The sequence below is a fragment of the Megalopta genalis genome, chromosome 1 (genome assembly GCF_051020955.1).
Source record: "Megalopta genalis isolate 19385.01 chromosome 1, iyMegGena1_principal, whole genome shotgun sequence".
NCBI classification, from domain to species: Eukaryota; Metazoa; Arthropoda; class Insecta; order Hymenoptera; family Halictidae; genus Megalopta; species Megalopta genalis.
The window spans coordinates 14,392,069-14,412,078 of NC_135013.1; the positions used below are offsets into that span (position 1 = coordinate 14,392,069).

A 20,010-nucleotide genomic window follows, 5' to 3' on the forward strand; every position below is an offset into this window, starting at 1 on the left:
AATCTCCGTTATTTTAAGCGCACTCTACCCTAACCCCACAGTAAACTAGTGAAATTCATAAATGTAGTTCCGAAGCTATGTTCACGGCGTGTACTTATAAACGCATATGCATGCGCTCTGGAAATAGTGTGCACTTTCTCTGACACAACGTTACGAGAATCGGTTGAAGAGCTAATCGGCCGAAATACATATGTGAGTGTATACGCAGTGAATACGATAAAGATTTCGTTTCGAGCAATAATTTCGATTAACAGTGTCTTCGAGTCGATCGTCGAGGCAACGGTCGAACGACCGGCTGTATAGTTCGTAATTCATCATCGGCGATCGTAAATGTTTCAATACGTTCCACCAATCAAAAGTTGCATCTTTATTCCAGTTAGATTTCGCGTAGTTTCTGCACTCGTGTACGTAACTCGGTCAAAAGACAAACGAGAAATAAGACATAAAACTCTATAAAATACTACCGATGCTATTGATAGACGACGAGAGATGGCGGGCAGAGCCAACGATAGTTTACTTTTCGCGCCATCACTATGTCTAACCTGTAACAGTGTACGCGTAGCATTGTGATATTATCCCGGTGAAAAAAAGAATCGTTTCGGTTGGAAAACATCTGATTCAAGATCGATTTCTGTGACGTTTCATGCACAGCACTTGTTCCGAGAAAAATGGAAGAAGTGACAAAATGTAGATACATCGATTGCCTGGACGGTCGTGGAAAGGAGCAAATACTTCACGAACTTCCCGTTTGCGATACCAGTCTCTGCGTGAGGTGGTTGATCAACAGTGGTCACGTGGACCTAATAGGAAAAGATTTGGACACACTGCGGTCCATGAAGTTTTTCGTCTGTAACAATCACTTTACGGAGGATTGTTACCTGAGCAAGGGCACTTTGAAAGAAAATGCGGTCCCCACGGCGCATTGGAGCAATCATTCAAGAACGTTAAAAGCTACGAAGTTGCAACGGGTAAGTAATTTTCCTTCGCTCTCGCGTCATCGTGCAGTAAACTATGGATTATGCGAGTTTAAAATAAAAATGAGTAAGTGAAATTTGACGCAACGAAAACGTTCAAAAAATTCGAGAACAAATAATAATTTTCCATTCTACCTCAATTTCGTGTAAATCGATAAAAATAATTATTTCGCGTCAAGGCCCGTAGAGTCTAATCTTTAGACGTAGTATACGCGATCGATAAAATCGGGACGTCGATGCCGGCGATGATACTAAACTCCGTGCCTAACTCTGTGTCGTTGTTTTCACGTAGAAGTGTCATACGAATGGCCAAGAGAATTCAATGGAAGGCACAGTAGAAGCGAATCAAGGTTTGGCAAAAAATTGCCCTTCCGAGTTCGAAGCGAATCAGTGGTGCCGAACGTGTGCTACGAAGAAACATAATCTCGTAAGTATGACAAGCAAGGGAAAGGGCACAGAGATGAGTCTTCTGTCAAAACTAAAACTTTTGATAGAAATTGACGACGAGGACGCGCTACCGACAAAGATGTGCGACGAATGCGTCGATAAATTGGAGCAGTCTTTCAAGTTTTTCCAACAGATTTATGTAGCCGACAACACGTTGCGCCACGTGTTTCCAAATGCCCGCACGAACAACGTGTCCAGGAAGCCATTGTATTCGCTTGGCGAGCACCTGAAAAAAGAGCAAAGAGAGAAGGAGAAGGAGATCGAGAAAGAGAAACAGAAAGAAGACGAGTTAGCGGTCGGAACTCCGAGAATCACGAGGGGCTTGTTCCGACGTGGCCGAGGAAGGCCCCGAACTCGAGGATACGCCGGGAGGCCGAGAGGGAGGCAAAGATGGAGTCACAGGGCGAGTCAGATGGCGATGCCGGTTGCAAATCTTGTTGCGATTCACGATTCCAGCGTCGGAGGGCCGACGCCGCCGAAGGAGGAGCGCGAGAACGAGAAGACGTCGATCACCGAAGAGAACCAGGGCAGCACAGTCTTCTCGTTGCTGACGGATACCTGTCGCAGCGACGAGGAACTCGACTGGGCGGACGTTTTGAAGATAATGAACTGTCAAGGCTCGCACCTAGCCCCGAAATCAGTCGCCGACGAGCCGATTAAAACGGAGGTCGAGATCAAGACGGAGGAAGTCGGAGTGCAAATTCAAGTGAAGCTGGAGGCCGAGCAGCCCTCGCCCACAGAGGCGATCGAGTCAGAGGAGAAGTCGCAAATAGCCTTGGAGAAGGAGAAAGAAAGCCCACCGATCGAGCCGGCGATCGAGTCGGCGATCGGGTCAACGATCGGGCCAACGATCGAGTCAGCGATCGAATCGTCGATCCAGCTCGAGCCAGAGTCGACTCAGAGCTTTGTCTGCGAAACGGCGCCGCCGCTGGAATGCAAAACCATGAACTGCGAGTTCTGCAAGGAGACGTTCAAGTCGAAGCGCGAGTTGCAGACACATCTGGCAACGATACACTCTCAGATATCCGGTCACGTGTGTACAGATTGCTCTGCTTGTTACGAGAGCGAATCGCTGCTCTCGAAGCATCGCGCGCTGCGCCACGGACAGCGAAGATACCGCTGCGAACACTGCGACACCGAGTTCCTCGAGAAAAGGGTTCTCAGGGAGCACGTGAACAAATGCCAATGGTCCGAGCGGACGTACTACTCGTGCGACTCGTGTGGAATAGCGTTCGGTTCGAAGCAAGATCTCGCCGAACACGTAAGAAGCCACGCGAAAAGTCCGGCTGCGTCGTTTCAATCGGAAAGCGTGTTCCCAAAGTCCAACTCTCCTGAACCCGATCAAAACCGAGAATCTTCTGCCGCCTCTGTCTCAGCGATAACCGCGCCTGCAGACAGCGACGTCACACTTACCAAGCCGAATTCAAACGACGATACTATTCCCGGATTGAACAGCATGGAAGACACCGCGGATAAAGCAGCAGAGGAGCGTGTTCAAGCGGACGCGGAACAGTTATGTCCGAACTGTAACGAAAAGATCGAGGACAAGATGGACCCGAGCGGTCATCGGACGCATTGTAAATCGAACAAGAGAAAGGATACGTCGTGTTGCTTGATCTGCGGTAAGAAATCGTTCTCCTCGGCGGAAGAGTACGAGCGGCACGCGCTCGAGCATTCGAAGCGATCCAGAATGTCGTCGCCGTCGTAGAATCAAGACGTCGCTAGGCGTTGCATGATGGAAGTGTGTTTTATTTCGACTCGTCGTCGTTGCGACATATCATCTTTCCGCGAGTCGCCGCTACCGCAGCGGCGAATTGGATTGTCCGGGGTATAGATACAAAAATTATTCGACTAACAAAATTACTCGCTAAGTACAACGTTGGCGTAAAACGTTCAAAGTGTCCCGTTGCATGAAACACAACGAACTCGGCGATAATATATATTTTCGCACGTTTCCCAAATAAAGCTGCCATATGAGTTGTCGAACTATCCGTGATCGCTGTTCGCAAATTTAACCTCGTACACGCGTCGTCGTTACGGTTTCATGTAGCAGGCAGTTTGAGGACACGTCGTTATTGGCATGTATTGCGCGCGACGACAATGCCGACGATTCGCGGGCGCAACGGTGCAAAGCTGCGTCCCTCGACTTATTTACAATGGGTCGGAATCCTAGACGACGAATTTGTAAAATTGTGCACTAATAAATACAGCGTGTTTCCTTTTTGAGAATCGCGTGATTTCACGAGTAGAAACTGCTGTTCCGATCCTGGCGAGATTTCGAACGGTGCGCGCGTCGGTCGATGAAAGCGGCCATTCGTGAGGAAGGGATCGCCGCGCCGGTAGATATCTGAAACGAAAACGAATTAACGTTGCAATCGATGGATCGATCGGACCCGTGTTACTCTACCACTGACTTAAAAAACCTCATCCACCGTACCTGGAACCAAGGTGACGACAGACACATTCTCGCAGTCGCTCGTTCTTCCCCGCGTAGACACAGTAGCCCCCGGAGAAGGTCCTTCGCGTCGGCCGATATCTTCGCGAAGTATTCCTCGGGGAAACAGAAGTCGCATTTCAATATGTTCGTGGTGGTCTCCTCGATCGAGTCGTCCAAGAACGGCGAAAGTCCGCTGGAACGAAACGCGATGAAGCTTCGTCGGGAACAGAGAAAACCGAGCAAACGATACGATGCGATACCTTAGCAGCACGTAGATGAAGACTCCGGTGGCCCACATGTCCGTGTACGGGCCCATCGGTTTCCCGAGAACGGATTCCGGAGCCGCGAACTCTAAATCGACCGGTGGAACTACTTGGTCGACCGGCGCGGTTTTCACAGCTTCGCCGAAATCGATCAGTTTCACGACGTCCTTGTCCCGATCGATCAGAACGTTTTCCGGTTTGATGTCCAGGTGGGCTCGCTTCCGGGAATGCAGCCACCATAGCGCGGACAACAATTGACCGGTGTACTTGGAAACGGTTCCTTCCGTGTAGTCGGACTTGCTGCTGAGATACGCGAACAAACTCGAACCGTTGACTCTGCGGGTTCGCGGAGAAACAAGTTGAATCGATAACGTATTAGATTGGGGAATAAGTTCGTAGCGTTTTTATATTTCGTTTTTATTTTATATTTTTATATTATTCTTTTATTTTACAACGATTTTTTGCTGTTTGACAAAGTCTACAATATTCATTCGATAGAGCTCTTTCTGCTCTACAAAACTGTGCTAACCGTCTTTTTGAGTAATTTAATTTTGTATTACTTTTGAGGCTTAGAAATGAAATATGCAGGAGGTAAAAAGCATCATTTTCGACAGCTTTTCTTCTTCGCTTTTCATCGAGGCCAAAAAGCTGCCGAAGCAGCCCGGGTCATTTGCAACGTATACGGAGAAGGTGTCATTGGCGAGTATACAGCACGGAAATGGTTTGCGAAGTTCAAAAATGGCGATTTTGACGTCGACGACACGCCCCGCAGCGGAAGACCTTCTGAATTCGACGAAGAGCGTCTCAAAGCACTTTTGAAGGAGGACGGTCACCAAACAAGTCGTGAATTGGCCGAAAAAATGAACTGCGATCATAAAACGATTCTCAATCATCTTCATACAATGGGATTTGCCGAAAAATTGGGAGCCTGGTTTAAATTCGAATTCAGAAGGTCTTCCGCTGCGGGGCGTGTCGTCGACGTCAAAATCGCCATTTTTGAACTTCGCAAACCATTTCCGTGGTTTAGACTTGCATATAACACCTTCTCCGTATACGTTGCAAATGTTCCGGGCTGCTTCAGCAGATTTTTGGCCTCGATGAAAAGCGAAGAAGAGAAGGTGTCGAAAATGTTGCTTTTTACCTCCTGGATATTCCATTTCTAAGCCTCAAAAGTAATAAAAAATTAAATTACTCAAAAAGACGATTAGCACAGTTTTGTAGAGCAGAAAGAGCTCTATCGAATGAATATTATACACTTTGTCAAACAGCAAAAAATCGTTGTAAAATAAAATAAAATATAAAAACGCTACAAACTTATTCCCCAATCCAATAATTAAGATAAAGAGAGAGAGAGAGAGAGAGAGAGAGAGAGGTATCGTACTCACAGTTCAAGGACTATGGTGTCGGTGTCCGACTGCGGCGCCTCCTCGAACAGAGCGAACGCCCGGACGATGTTGTCGTGACGAGCGACTCGCAGCAGATCGTATTCGGCGCGCGTCAATGATCGAGACTGCTTCGATCGGGACACTTGCTTGAGCGCCACTTCTCGGCCCGTTCCTTGATCCCTGGCCCGATAAACCTTCGCGAACCTACCGTTCCCAAGCTCCTTCGGCTCCACGTACATCTCCGCGAACCATATCGCGGCCGCTTCTCGACCGACCAGCTCCGCGTTCTTCGCGGAGCGCAGATTCTTGTCGTCGACGGACGTCGCGATCGGTAGTTCGTCGATCGATTCATCCGCGATGTTCTCGCTTGCGGTGTTCCACACGTTGGGACCGATACCTGGAAGATCGATTCGGTTTGATTGCGAAGGGGGTGCACGCGAAAAAGCGCGAGGCAAGAGAGACGATTCGCCAGCGTTAAATCAACTTACCGACAACGCGGAGAGGAATTTTCGCCGAGCAAGAACCGGTCTCGTGATCGACGCGGCAATGGTACACCCCGGAATCGGAGGGCAGGCAGGGAACGATCTCGAGCGAGAGCGAGTCGGCCGTTTGGAACAGGCGGTACCGATCGCTCTTCTCGATGTCGCATCGTTGTCCTTCCTTTTTCCAGGAAACGATCGCGCGTTCCGCGCGACGCACCTCCAGCACGAGACGAGCCACGCCACCGGCCGTCGCCCTGATCGAACACGGAATAGTCAAGATCGCGGGCGGACCGTTCTCGTCCGCGGTCTCATGAACGTGAACGGTCTCGGCGTCCGTATCGATTCTCCGCGGACGGAAAGACCATGCGCGACTGATAGACGAATTCGGAACGAGACTCGCCGGGATCCAGAACTCTTCTTTCCTCCCGACCACCGGAGACACGATCAACCCTGGCCCGTCCAATCGAGAGATCTTCAGCTCCTCTCCGGCACGCAATTTCCCCCAATCCGCGGTCAACCTTACTCTGCTACCTGGAACGATCTGCGGAATCTACCTATTAACATTTCGGCCAGTCCTTTCTCTTTCCTTTCGGCCTCATGCACTGGCTCGCTCTCGATCATTTTAGCCGCGCTTTTTCTATTCTTTTTTTTTATTATATACTCGTGTCGTCCAACTCACCGAGATCATTCTTTTATTCCCGCTCGAATCTCCTCCCTCCCCCATCTACGAAGCTTCTTTAGAACGCGACGTCCACACGCGCGCATCAACGAATACTCAATCACCGATCACACGGAGAAACAAACAGGATAGAGAGAAAGAGAGAGAGAGAGAGAGTAAGCAGCCAGAGAGCACCATGTTTGCTAATTACGGAAGACAGGGATAGTGATAGAGAGCGAGAATGTCCGTGGAAATGGGAAGAGACAGACAGAGAGGAATAGAATAGCGTACAGCGAGACATCAACAGAGAGCAATAGCACCGGCAACGAAAGTCTATGTACTATATTAAGAGAGAATTTGAACGGTAAACGGAATGCTGTCCACAGTGGAATGGTAACGATATAGCGGCGATGGAGACGACGGCGGTGGCATCGGCATCGTTCAACGACAAAAATTAGAGAACTGATCGCTGCACCAACGAAAAGTTATACGATAGAGAGGGAATAGCAGCAGGCATCAAGAGGCAGAGAAAGAAGAGTCCTTTTGCTGCAATTGCAAGAATTCCAATTACGGATAAGCAAATAGACTTGTATGGATATGTACAGTGACGGCCGTATATATCTTGAGGACAACTTCGATTCTGTCCTTGACGATTTTATGAAATTTTGATCGCGTATGCTCCAGCTAAACGGTTGCCATCGAAGTACAGTAATGTTTCTCTAATTGACGCTCAGATTGTCCACGAAAATGGACAATTTAGGAAGAGCAGATACGATTACTCGATCCTTGCGGTTCATTTTTATAGTTTCGAATTGTCAACGATTATAAAAATGAACCGCAAGGAATAATCGTATCTCCTCTTCCCAAATTGTCCATTTTTGTGGACAATCTGAGCGTCAATTAGAGAGACATTACCGTATACCATTCGTATAATTGAACGGTATTTCAAAGATAATCAAATTAATGCAATGAAATGCCCTGCTCGCCCTCTAGACAGAAATGCTTCGGGCAAAAAGTATGCAAAACTGAAGAGATTGATAACGAATTCTTGAAAAGTATTAATATTGTTAATAAAATATTAGCATTGTACGTTTCAAAACTAACGTCGAATATGAAAATGAACAAATTTCGTGCGTGTCCAGTAAAATTGGAACACCGCTATTATGAAGCATGATAATATACTTTCATACTTTCGAATACAAGAATTCTCTTTCGATATACAGTAATGTCTCTCTAATTGACGCTGAGATTGCGCACGAAAATGGACAATTTAGGAGGAGGAGATGCAATTATCCGAGCTTTACGGTTTGTTTTTACAGTCACAAATTGTCAACGATTATAAAAATGAACCGCACGGATCGAATAATCGTATCTCCTCTTCCCAAATTGTCCATTTTTGTGGCCAATCTGAGCGTCAATTAGAGAGACATTACCGTACACCATTCGTATAATTGAACGGTATTTCAAAGATAATCAAATTAATGCAATGAAATGCCCTGCTCGCTCTCCAGACAGAAATGCTTCGGGCAAAAAGTGTGTAAAACTGAAAAGATTGATAACGAATTCTCGAAAAGTATTAATATTGTTAATAAAATATTAACATTGTACATTTTAAGACTGACGTTAAATATGAAAATGAACAAATTTCGTGCGTGTCCAGTAAAATTGGAACACGCAGTTATGAAGCACGATAATATACTTTCATACTTTCGAATACAAGAATTCTCTTTCGATATACAGTAATGTCTCTCTAATTGACGCTGAGATTGCGCACGAAAATGGACAATTTAGGAGGAGGAGATGCAATTATCCGAGCTTTGCGGTTTGTTTTTACAGTCACGAATTGTCAACGATTATAAAAAACGAGCTGCAAGGCTCGAACAATCGTGTCTCCTCTTCCCAAATTGTCCATTTTTGTGCACAATTCGAGCGTCAGTAAGGAAGACATTACTGTATTTCAGTGTATAAACGCGTCCTCGAATATATGGTCGTCATTGTAAACGTATCGAGTTCGGAGTTTCTGCAATGTTGTCGCTTACCGGGATCGAGTTGTTGCGAATAGGGGATCGTGGTCGCAACGTGCTGCGAAATCCTTCGAGAAAATGCAGTCTGCTCTTGGTGGGGCTCGAGGTCCTTGAGGATTCGTCGAAGGTGCCGGCACCGGCTCGAGATCGTTGAAGAAGCGACGTCGTGGTCGTCGCAGCTGCAGCCCCCGTTGCAGTCGCGGTCGCAGTCGCTGTCGTCGCCGAGGTCATTATCGCTGCTACCAGAGTTTTGGCTCCAGAGGCGGTAGCCGAACAACCGGAGATCGTCTCGTTCTTTCCATCCTCGCTCGATTTCGAGGCACACTGCGATATCGTCGGTGAAACCGTCGAAAGAACGCTTCCTCGACACGGAGATTCTGGGCTCGCGCCACGACTGTACGCCAGCAAATTATAAATGAAATTTAAACACGGTACTGCATCCATGGACAAGCGTGCCTTTTCACGTTTAACGCGGTTTCACACGGTAATTCGTTCCTGGCTCGACTCAACGCTCAGATTATGTCGTTACTCTTTTTTTTTCTTTTTTAGACGATTTTTCACATCGTTTCTAATCCCTGATCGCAACACGTAGTTCGATCGATGCTTTCGAAAAATCTTATCGGTAGTCGTTTCCTACTTGTTTACAACCGTTTACAAGTTAACGGACTCGATTCGACTTATAACACGATAAACAGCCTCTGCGATGCGAGACGATGTTAACGGAGGACCGCGCTTTGGATAAGCGTGCAGTTTCTTAAAGGGTTAGACGTGTGAGCGGAGAACAACGTGAGAGAACACCAGTTACCGAACAAGCCCGATGCCCCATTTAGCCACACTACTACGTTGTGTTAGTTTATTGGGAAAACATTTGTGCGGAAGGTCGACGTCGAACCTGTGGTTTTGTCTGACCGCAAACGATCGACGCAGTACCGTGTTTTTTTTTTTTTTTTTTTTTTTTTTGATAAACGATAAGAGAAACAAGCTGTTAGTTCGAACGGAAGGTAAGTAAGAATTTGTTAGAATGGGCGTGGGAGAAGGACGCATCACACTCCAGAAATGTTGATCAATGTACAATTTATTCTAAACAAAATGGTTTACGGTCTCGCGGAATCATTAGTCTTAGTTTTTATGTCGTCTCTCGTGAATGCACATCTATGTACAGCATACTATCCCCAAACTCCTTCCTTCCACCTTGTATTATATAAACATTATTAAAAGTATTATACACTTGCAACGTTAAGTTGTTAATAGGTAATGTATGTTCCTGTTGGGGGGTGGAATAGCACCTGAACTATAATACCCGGGCGTGTCTCGTGTGTACCTCTCGATATTTTCTTTTTTTTTTTCTTTTTGGTTGTTGCACGCGTTTATTAACGATACAAGTTAAGCACAATACGTATGCTATTAATATTATAATTGTGTTCCTCTATTCTTAATATATTATACATTCTCGTTAAACGGAGAAAAACTGTTAACAAATGAGTGGCGGTTTCTTCTAGCAAAAGTATGAATTTTGACATAGTGTTCGTTGTACTCAGCTATTTAAACGATTCTTTCTTTCTTTCTTTCTTCTTTCTTTCTCTTTTCTTTTCTGTTTTTTTTCTTTTTAATCAAACTTTTCAAGCGAGGTCACCGTATTACCCCACCCCTCATCGACGCGCGATTCCACGCACATACAAATACACGAACATACACAGCACGCATTCGTACACGCACGCACGCTCGCACGCACGCGTAAAATACATGCAGACTCACGGCACAGATACATGACGCACGTATACGGAAACATGCAGCAGACACGCACTTCTATTTCTTGATCTCTTTTTTGCCTCCAAATACGACATACGAGTAAAGGAGTAGTGTGTAACATGTGTGTGTGTGTGTGTGTGTGTGAATGTGTATGCGTGTGCGTGTGTTTTCGTGTATGTAACGAGTTGTGTGTCCTCTGTGCGCAGGAGCGGATGTGTGGGTATAGGTATAAGTGTGTGGCTATGTGTGAAGAGAGGGGTGTAATTCGTGTAACAGTGAATATACATTGTTATACCTACCCCCACCTGCACAGGTGTGCGAACATATAGTCGAGGAATAACGGAGTCCTTATAGAGTTTGCATCGGGTTGCATCTTATCGCGTGACATCGCATTGCATCGTATCGCACAGCATCGTATCGCATCCGTAAGTATAGCATACGGTCTCGTCTGGCACCGTGTCATGTCGTATCGTATCGTGTCGTATAGTTAAAATAGTAATGGTATCGTTACTGTAGCGTTTTGTCTGTTAATAATCGTATGATAAACTACATATATTGCATAGTAATGTAAATGATCGGTGTTTTCGGGTGAACCGTAGCAAGCCCGGTCGAAGGAACGTCTATAAAACGACTCGAAAAAGGAGGTAGGTACATTAGGTAGCCAGTGAGTGTATAGTGAAAGACGCTCTCGCGTTAAAGCCACTCCACAGCAACAGCGAGGTAGAGATTCTCAGACTGCGATGTTAAGGCAAACAAGAGGAAGCACTTCGCACAATATGGTGGAGAGATAGAGAGACAGAGTCGAGAGGAAGAGAGACAGAGAGAAAGAGAGAGAGAGAAAGAGATATAAGAGAGTAATGTACGTATAGCGTGATCAGAGAATAGATCCTGGTAGAGGTGAATAGAACGAGAAACGAAAAGGAAAAACAGAGAAACGAACGGGCTAGTATCTTTCAGGAGACGACTACGGTTCTCTAGCGTTACAGCGCAGTTCTCTGTATCTTTTTTCATATATATATATATATAGATATATATATAAAATATACAAAAATATGTCGGAACGAATCTTCACAGGTCGAGCGTTGAAAGAGAGTCAATGCAATGTTGTGTGAATTAGATAGAGAGACGCTTACAGTGGATCTTTGGTAAGTTCCTTTTGGTAGGCAATCGGCGACTGTATCGCCTTCAGAAAGTCACGTTGGGTCTGCAGGATGGCAGTGATCGTTTCTACCCATTCCTGCTTCCGTGGCCCGGTTTCTTCGAGGGCGCTGCAAAAGAATCTGAGGCCAGGTTTCCTGGGGTCTGTCGACCGGATCTCGAACTTCTCCGGATCGTCGTAACATTTCTCCAGACTCATTTTATTCACCTGCCGATCAGACAATGCGAAAACGCGATGTTCTTAAACAACTTTCAGCAATCCCGTCGTACGATTCTATTGTATAAACGATGAAAGATATCGAATGGAGAATATCGACGAATACACGAGAAACGCCTTCTCACCTGGATATGAGCTTTGTAAATGTAGGCGGGATTCGTGAACTGCGTCTTTTTTCCGACAGCTTCACTGAAAATGATGTTTTGCTCGAAGAGAAACACATGCCATTCCCTTCCTCTGCTCGACAGATTCGACAATTCCGATACCAAGAGCGGACCGTGCAGCAACAATTTGCCCTGCGCGGTAATTTTTCCCTGAAAGCAACACCGGAACAGGTGATCACCGGATTTCGGACAAAGATCGACAACAACAACTATGACACAGGTTCGCTTACGTCGAATCCTTGCAGCCTTCCGACATCCATCATGTCGTTGGCTGCTTTCGGAATAACGCGCATCACGTGCACTGCGGCCCTCAAACCCTCGATTTCCGAGGTTCTTCTGGTCCGTTCTGTGATCCTTAGCACTTCTCTGAGCAGAAGTTGGTACTTGGTGATTCTCTGCACGGGCTTGATCAGGAGATCGCACAGTTGCAACCGATGTCCGAGTTTCTGTCGCAGATCCTGCGGCCAAACCAATTGCGATTATTAAACCGGAGAAAGGCGAAGCCCGGGAGAGAAGCTCGACGAAAATGTGTACCTCGAAGTAAGTGTCGATATACTCGGAGACAATGTACTCGGATACTGGTTTGTTTTGACAATAAACGACGTACATATGTAACTTCCTCTCGTATCTCTTGAAAAGCGGACCAAGCTCTTCCGGCCGTTCCAAGCAACGTTCCAACGCTTTCAGGAAGAAACTGTTCCAGCGAAACAACGAATTAGGTACAGAGAATGATTCGATTAAGCTTATCGTTAACATAGGAAAAGTTTGAAAAGAGAACTCACTCTCTGTGCCACTCGTAGATCGCTTCTATATTGCCAAATACCATTTTATCCTTTCCACCGCGCAAATCCTCCGGCAACGGAACCTCGCATTCGGGATTCCGCATTAACGCCATGTAGCCCTCGACTATCTGCCCGAGATCGTTCACGTAATCGTTCTCCGTTTCCACTAATTCCCGAACAACGAACTGTCGCTTCGTTAGAATGGTGCTTTCAGCGTCGGACTCCTCCGTAGAAATATAAGGCGGGTTGCTGGTTGTCGCTGTCGCTGTCGCCGTTGCCATCGCTGTAGCCGTTGCCGTCGTCGCTACCATAGCAGTAACGCCTTCCGTTGTCGTCATAGAACCTTCGTTATAGACATCCTCGTCACTAGCCGCAGCAACGCTCGTGCTTTTACCGCTGGGCGTTCGCAGAAGACTCTGCCTCTCCTGGTTTTCCGTGTGCTGTTCCTATTAACATGGTTAATACGCGTTAACAATCAACGTCGAAAAAAATATGAAATCAGTTCAGTCGAACGAAACTTACCATTCTTTCTTTTACGATCTGCTCGATCTCGGCTAAATCGACTGTCGTAGCACCGTCTAGGATTTTCGCGGACCGCTCCGAAGCCTGCGAACGAACACACGAGTCAATTTATTTGGAAGTGCATTGACAAAGTGTTATTACGTACAGTAATGTCTCCCTAATTGACGCTCAGATTGTGCACAAAAATGGACACTTTGGGAAGAGGAGATACGATTATTCGAGCCTTGCAGCTCGTTTGTATAGTTGTTGACAATCGATGACCATAAAAAACGAGCCACAAGGCTCGGACAATCGCATCTCCTCTTCCCAAATTGTCCATTTTCGTGAGCGTCCAATCTGAGCGTCGATTAGAGAGACATTACTGTATTGCGGATGTTTATCCTTCGCAGATTACGCCAAGGTTATATTGATTGGTACCTATTTTGTGCAACGAATGCAAGGAAGAGAATATGACACGCCTGAGAAGTTGAAAAGAAAGAATCGATTCTCACCCGTGATTTTCCACAAGTTTCCGTGGGAATGGCGGTTCCGGACGCTCCGTTGGCGGTTCCCACGAGAATCGGGTCGGTGATGGGTTTCATGGGCGGCGGAAGTTCCAGATCGTCCTCGACGTCGTCCGCCCCGTTTTGCTCGGAGTAAGTCAAAGCCTCCGCGTCGTCGGGTTCCGGCACGTCTTTCTCCAATTCGGAAGTCTGTTCGATCTCTCCTTCTTCCTCCTCTTCGACGTCGATCTCGACTTGAATGTCGGCGTCGAGATCCGCCACGTCGGACGCTGCGGCGGATACGTGCGTGGATGTCGACGCCAAAGTAGAAATGGATATTGGGGCGGCGGACCTCGATACTCGTGTTTGCTCCGCACCGCTGGGCAATTTGAATCGCTTTTCCGAAACGTGCTTCTTCAGCGCGGAACGATCGGCGGACGCCAGCCCGGTCGATGCGGACGCCGGCGTCGGCGTCGGTGTTGCTGTTGCTGTCGCCGCCGCGTTCGTTGATTTCTCAACTTTAGCTTGGCTGAGCTTACGCAACGGCGGAGGTAGCCACTTGCGTCTGTGCACGATCAAGAGAATTATAAATTTTCCCTCTGGCAGTTTGGTTATTTAAATTGAACTTAAATTGTACGTCCACACACACACACAGTCTTTTTCGGATCGCCGAAGCTCACTATACTCACCCGCTGAAAACGCGTCTCTTGTTCCCAGGAGAGCTCGTGTTCGCCGTACCGCTTCCATCGCTCGCGATGCTTTCTGGAATAGATAAACAAAAAATTCTTCATTGCCCGATCTACGCAGGAAATTTCTCCGGCGATAACGCAATCTGCTTTTCAGAAGTTCTAGCCTCATTGATGAATCATTTGTTCGAAGAAGCTGCTAACAACCGACCTGCATATTACACTTTGGAATTTTCCAACCGACTTCAATGACTGTCTAGAATACAGTCGAACTTGATCCGGATTTGTTTCGATTACCTAACTTACGGAGAATAATTAAAAGCTATTCTATCAGGTGGAAGATCGAGTCTGACATAAATATCTTTAAAAAATTAACAAAAAGAGAAAGAGCCTAAACGTGTCCTTCTCGTCGTTGCTAATTACGGAGAATAATTAAAAGCTATTCTATCAGGTGGAAGATCGAGTCTGACATAAATATATTTAAAAAATTAACAAAAAGAAAAAGAGCCTAAACGTGTCCTTCTCATCGTTGCTAATTACAGAGAATAATTAAAAGCTATTCTATCAGGTGGAAGATCGTGTCTGACATAAATATCTTTAAAAAATTAACAAAAAGAGAAAGAGCCTAAACGTGTCCTTCTCATCGTTGCTAATTACAGAGAATAATTAAAAGCTATTCTATCAGGTGGAAGATCGAGTCTGCCATAAATATCTTTAAAAAAATTAACAAAAAGAAAAAGAGCCTAAACGTGTCCGTCTCATCGTTGCTAATTATGCAGTTGTCGGAAACAATTCGTTTGCGTGGATCGATCTCGAGAAACAAAGAGAAAGCAAGAAGGAGAAACGTACATATTTCGTCCGTCGTTCGTAATAGAAATCACGGCATTATGTCTTGCGGTTGCCAACAAGTTAATGTGACACAATTTTAGAAAAGGTTATCGACCATCGATGCGGAGTACGTCGATTACGCCGAATATGTAACACCTTGCTCCACTGGTACGCCAATCGGAGACTCACCGGTCAAGGACATAGTTATCCCGGTACGTACATCGTCGTATTGATCCGATACGGCTGCGTCGGAGCGCGCGTACCATAAACGTTCTCAAATATATAACCGTATTTTGACAACGATCTACCGGTCGTCCGTATAATATAACATAATATCCCGTCGCATTACGCAGTATTATATACATCGATGCAAATATACAGTGCCTACGGTAACGTGTACCAATCTACTCGCACGAGATTCTTCGAGCTCGAACTTTACTGCGGCAACTTTATTCGGTACCGTGTCCTACATCGTAATCTACTTTATTCGGCTTTCGTGCAGCGTTACTTTACATTACACGGTTCACTTTCGGATGCTGCACCATCCGACGATGGAGATCCGCTGCTTCGATCGATCTATCTCGATTACTTGCACAGTTTACCGTTTCTCTGCTAAATATCCTCCTCTATTTATTCAGCACGCAATTCAAAAAAATAGGTCAGTAAAATTCGTCGGGCATCGACCAGTCCTCTAAACGAGGTAGAAACGAAGGACGCGTCAAAATGGTTAAACCTATCGCAGTCTTCGGATCTTTCTCGACGCGATCGCATTTTTCATTCTACAAGACTATCTTGATCGCACTTAATATTCCTCTATACTTTTATTCTCTCCATTCCCTGACTATATTCGACGAAGTTATAAAAATATTATCGACACACGGATTCCCCTGACAGACTTTCAAGTGTACAATTCTCCTGGAGAACGCGCGTCAGAGCTTTACATTCCGCGATTCTACGCGATCAAGCGAATTATTTTCTCCACGCGGTGCCTGGTCTCTGGTCAAAGCGCGACACTCCTGTAACCTCCTGTACGGCCCTCGTGTTTCTTCGACTCTAGTTCCACGTAAGAATAGCGCAACCGTACTGACCTGCGTCGTCCGGTAGCGTGGCAGCGACCACGCTCTGGGGGTTCAATCCAGCGGACGATACGCCGGTGGTGACCGCAGCCGCTGCCGCGGCCGCAGCGACCGCCGCCGCGGTCGACGACGAAGTGGACGATGAGAATGAGGACGAGGACGTTAAGCCGATGGCAGAGGACGACGAGACGGGCGTCGTGAGCCCGCCGGAACTCGAGCTGGTCTGGCTCTGATTGCTTGGCTGGTGGTGCTGCTGGTGGTGATGATGCTGGTGCTGGTGTTGCTGGCTCGGAGTCTTTCTAGATGGCGATGTCTTATTGGAAGCTGGCGGTGGTTGTTTCAGCGCGCTCGTCGGCACCAATCCCTCTGGTGGAGGATCGACCTGTCCTTGCGCAACCAGTAGACGCACGTGGGTCCACTCGGCCGCGTTCACGCCGCCGATGTTGCTCCCGTTTTCCAATACCTCGACTTGCTGACCTTTGGTCACCGTCAGCTCCCTCGAGCCAGGTGCCGCCGAGTGATCCGCGATAACCCAAGTCAGTTCGGTCACGCCGGTCTAGAATCATTCATCGGGAAACGATCAAAACAAATGCTTCCTCTCCCCTTCGACGTTCGTTCGAACTATTCTGCGAACGGCAGGAGGATCCAATCGATTCGTCGTCGTCGTCGGCTTTTTGAATCGTTGCCACCGGAACTCCGAATTCCATCGAATCGCGAAACTTCGAACTTGGTGAACGCTGTGAAAGATCCGTAGCGATCTGAACGGGAGAGAACGTGAACACGGGAACCCGGTGACACGAGTTGAAATTGGAGTTGAGCAAGTGGAAAGTTGAAGGGAGGCCGGGACGACGAGCGCGGATTGACAAAATGCCGAGCAGCACCGATTATCTATGACTTTGCGGACCGATGGAGCGTTTAATGGATTACCGATGCTCCGGTGATTTCGATTTTATCGAAATAGCTTGTCTTCTCGGGTGGCGCACAGTCCGCGCACAGTTCCCTAACGGTATAACAGCAGCTAAGAACAGGCCGGTGTTTTCCGTCGAGCGTACTACGGGAAGCGAACGAACGAACGAAAGCCAGAGAGGCATGAACGGAGCGCGCCGTCTCCCCTTCTCGCCCCGTTTTATCGCGACTCGATACTATTTACCTTTTGCCATTATATCGCGGGAAAAGATTCGTGCGCGATAACCGCACGGTTATAACGCATCGCCGGTGATACACGGCGACGTAATCGTCGGGACGTATCGAAATGTAACAGCACACGCGTTTGATCGCGATTTCCGTAGGAAACGAACGCTTGGAGCACGTCACCTTCGAGGAGCTCCGACGACACGAGGGTCGGTGGGTCCTTCCGAAATGAGGTCGTTATGCGGTTAGAACGATCGACGGAGGATCGAAGAACGCTCGAGAGTTTCCGATCGAATGTCGGAGGGGCTGTTGGACGCGTCGAGGATCCACGCCGTGACGATGTGCTTTTACGTACGATCGCGGCACGATAAACGGCCGAGAAGTCAAAACAGTTAGAAGAAGCTAACTGGTTGGTCCCGCGTCGCGCATTCCGCCGACGAAAATAGACTTTTTCCACGTGCCAAATTTTGCCGATTCTACTCGAATCTGGCTCCGTGCTCCCGATACGTGTTTTATCGGGCGAAAACATCCCGATCGAAGAATCGGAAGCGGAATCGTTTGCAAGCACCGATTCACGATCAGTGAACTGCGGCCGCGTCCGTGTGCCTCGAGGGTGCTCCGTCCGAGGGTCTGCGGAACTAAGCTTGCACCGCGTATCGGCGGATGCCGCGCGCATTCGTGTTCAAAGTTCGATCAAAAGATTCTAAACTCGAGAGAGAGAGAGCGAGAGAGAGAGAGAGAGAGAGAGAGAGCAGAGGCCAATAATATCTGCGCTTGGCGTCGATCGCTGGGTGCCTTGCTTCGTCTCCGAACGTCAGATTCCAAAGAAAACCGGAACACTCGACGCACCAGGAACACGGGATTTTCCCATTTAATCCCGGCGGTATCGCGACGACTATGCGTGGGACACCTCGGAGGAATCGCTGTACACATCTCCGCGTGCGGAACTTTCGCTTCGTGGCTCCGCAGCTTTTTCTCCGTGAAAATTCGAATCGGCAGAGAGAAAGAGAGAGAGCGTCTCGATGGCGGATCGTGCGCGGAGAACGATCGCAGGCCAAACGGGGGTGGTAGCGGCATCGTCTTGAGCGGCAAATCGCGTGAAACAAGGCCGAATAAGGACAGCCTCGAAGGAGGATGAATCTACAAAACCACGGTTGCGGCCACCGCGATGCAGCGGTAGCGGATGTGGACGACGAGAACATAGAACACGTTAGCCTGATTCGTGGAACAACGGCGGTGTCGAGAGAGAGAGAAAAAAAAGAAACGCTTCGATTACGTAACTTTATTAACGTAGAAAAATACGCCGATCGGTGGGGTTGAGATCGTCGGCCGATAGAGATCGTTCGAGTTTGCACGAAGCATTTCCCTTTTGCAAACGAGCCGAATAAGGGCACACGGCGAGGGGGTAAGAAACGTTTTTTAGAAACGCCAGAGGGGACGAGGGAAGAAAGAGAGAAAATTGATCGCCGCAGCTTTCCTTAAAGGCTTGGGAAAATTCGTTGGTGCGAGCCGAGAGAAGCCGTTCTCTGCAGAGAGTTCAGGAGGAGGAGGAAAGATCGCGGGATCGCGGGAGAAAACGCGATGCCAGCAACGCGGATACGTGGTTCGCGGCACAAGGCAAACACGGCAAGTACTCGAGTACCTGGGACAGAGAGGTTTGACGGTGCAAACGTCGGGCCTGGAACGAGCCCGGAGTGTCGATGGTGTGCTGCCTCGAGAGGGCCGCGTGCGGTGGAGCTACGGAACTCTGCCGGAACCAGGGTAACGAGATCTTCCTGCGGGCTTTCTGGACCATCGTTGCAGGCTTTCCTGGCGACGTCATGACAGTTTCGCCTCGTGTTCAGAGTTCACGTGTAGAGATACGAAGGGCGAGCGTGAACGGCGAAAGACGGAACAACCGAGGGTGTCGTCGCGCGTACGGCCGACGACATTGCTTCCGGTTAACCGTTCCTCCCGCGAACGAACGACAAAAAATGTAACCCGATTTCGACGAGAGATCGGTCGGTGTCGCCTTACTCACCGTCGAGCAGACGAGCCATTCGACCCGAGTGTCGCGCCCGTACTGAGCCTGTTACCTATCAGCCTCCTTCTCTGTCCCGCCGATCTATTTCTCACCCTTCGCCCCTTACCCCTTCCGTCCGACCCCCGGTTTCCGCGTCTCTTTTCTTCCTTGATAGCCCACGTCTCTCCCCTGTACCGTATACAAGCCCCGTTCCCGACGCGCTTGCTCACTTTTCGATTATTCCCGAACCCCACCCAAAACTGCTCTTGCTCGCTCGCTCGCTCGCGCTCGCCTCGCCTCGCTCGCCTCGCTTGCTGGTTGGATGACCGAATGCCCGGTTGGATGATTACTACTAGACCACCCGAGTCATTCATCCAAAGTGGACGCAACGGAGCAACCGGCACACCACTCGTTTCTACTATCCATTATCGAGCTAGCCATTAGCAGGATAGTTGAACGAATTCGAAGAGGTAACACGTTCGGCCCTTCCACGAGCAAACGCTGATATTCGGACAGATTTGTACGTAACAGACTACTTCGCTT

General features: G+C 47.9%; 2 protein-coding genes across 8 annotated transcripts in view; one reads left to right on the top strand and one right to left on the bottom strand.

Moving 5' to 3' along the window:
* The first annotated feature begins 105 nt into the window (after positions 1-105).
* Positions 106-3,650, top strand: LOC117223547 (uncharacterized). Its single transcript, XM_033475887.2, has 2 exons — positions 106-968; positions 1,267-3,650. The coding sequence occupies exons 1-2, from the start codon at positions 669-671 to the stop codon at positions 3,127-3,129; spliced, it is 2,163 nt and encodes a 720-aa protein (XP_033331778.2). The 5' UTR covers positions 106-668; the 3' UTR covers positions 3,130-3,650.
* trio (trio Rho guanine nucleotide exchange factor) overlaps positions 3,150-20,010 on the bottom strand; it is a 25,678-nt gene continuing 8,817 nt past the window's right edge. For 4 of the 7 annotated variants that reach the window (XM_033475800.2, XM_033475830.2, XM_033475815.2 and 1 more), the window contains 15 exons: positions 16,347-16,890; positions 14,434-14,506; positions 13,754-14,309; positions 13,263-13,346; positions 12,741-13,186; positions 12,493-12,652; positions 12,189-12,416; positions 11,920-12,108; positions 11,553-11,785; positions 8,686-9,064; positions 5,995-6,538; positions 5,507-5,903; positions 4,119-4,457; positions 3,859-4,051; positions 3,150-3,768 (listed from right to left, as the gene is read on the bottom strand). In XM_033475800.2, the coding sequence (XP_033331691.2) occupies positions 3,661-3,768; positions 3,859-4,051; positions 4,119-4,457; positions 5,507-5,903; positions 5,995-6,538; positions 8,686-9,064; positions 11,553-11,785; positions 11,920-12,108; positions 12,189-12,416; positions 12,493-12,652; positions 12,741-13,186; positions 13,263-13,346; positions 13,754-14,309; positions 14,434-14,506; positions 16,347-16,890 (4,473 nt within the window). In that variant the 3' untranslated portion in view covers positions 3,150-3,660. Of the gene's footprint in view, positions 3,769-3,858; positions 4,052-4,118; positions 4,458-5,506; positions 5,904-5,994; positions 6,539-6,834; positions 7,193-8,685; positions 9,065-11,552; positions 11,786-11,919; positions 12,109-12,188; positions 12,417-12,492; positions 12,653-12,740; positions 13,187-13,262; positions 13,347-13,753; positions 14,310-14,433; positions 14,507-16,346; positions 16,891-20,010 lie in introns of those variants that run through there. The other 3 variants (XM_033475823.2, XM_033475840.2, XM_033475849.2) reach the window with 3 other exon arrangements.

What these genes read in the sequence shown, in the direction of transcription:
- LOC117223547 (XM_033475887.2), top strand. Translation starts at nt 669, where the DNA reads ATGGAAGAAGTGACAAAATGTAGATACATCGATTGCCTGGACGGTCGT. An exon ending in AAGCTACGAAGTTGCAACGG is followed by an intron (nt 969 to 1,266) that starts GTAAGTAATTTT and finishes GTTTTCACGTAG; the next exon opens with AAGTGTCATACGAATGGCCA.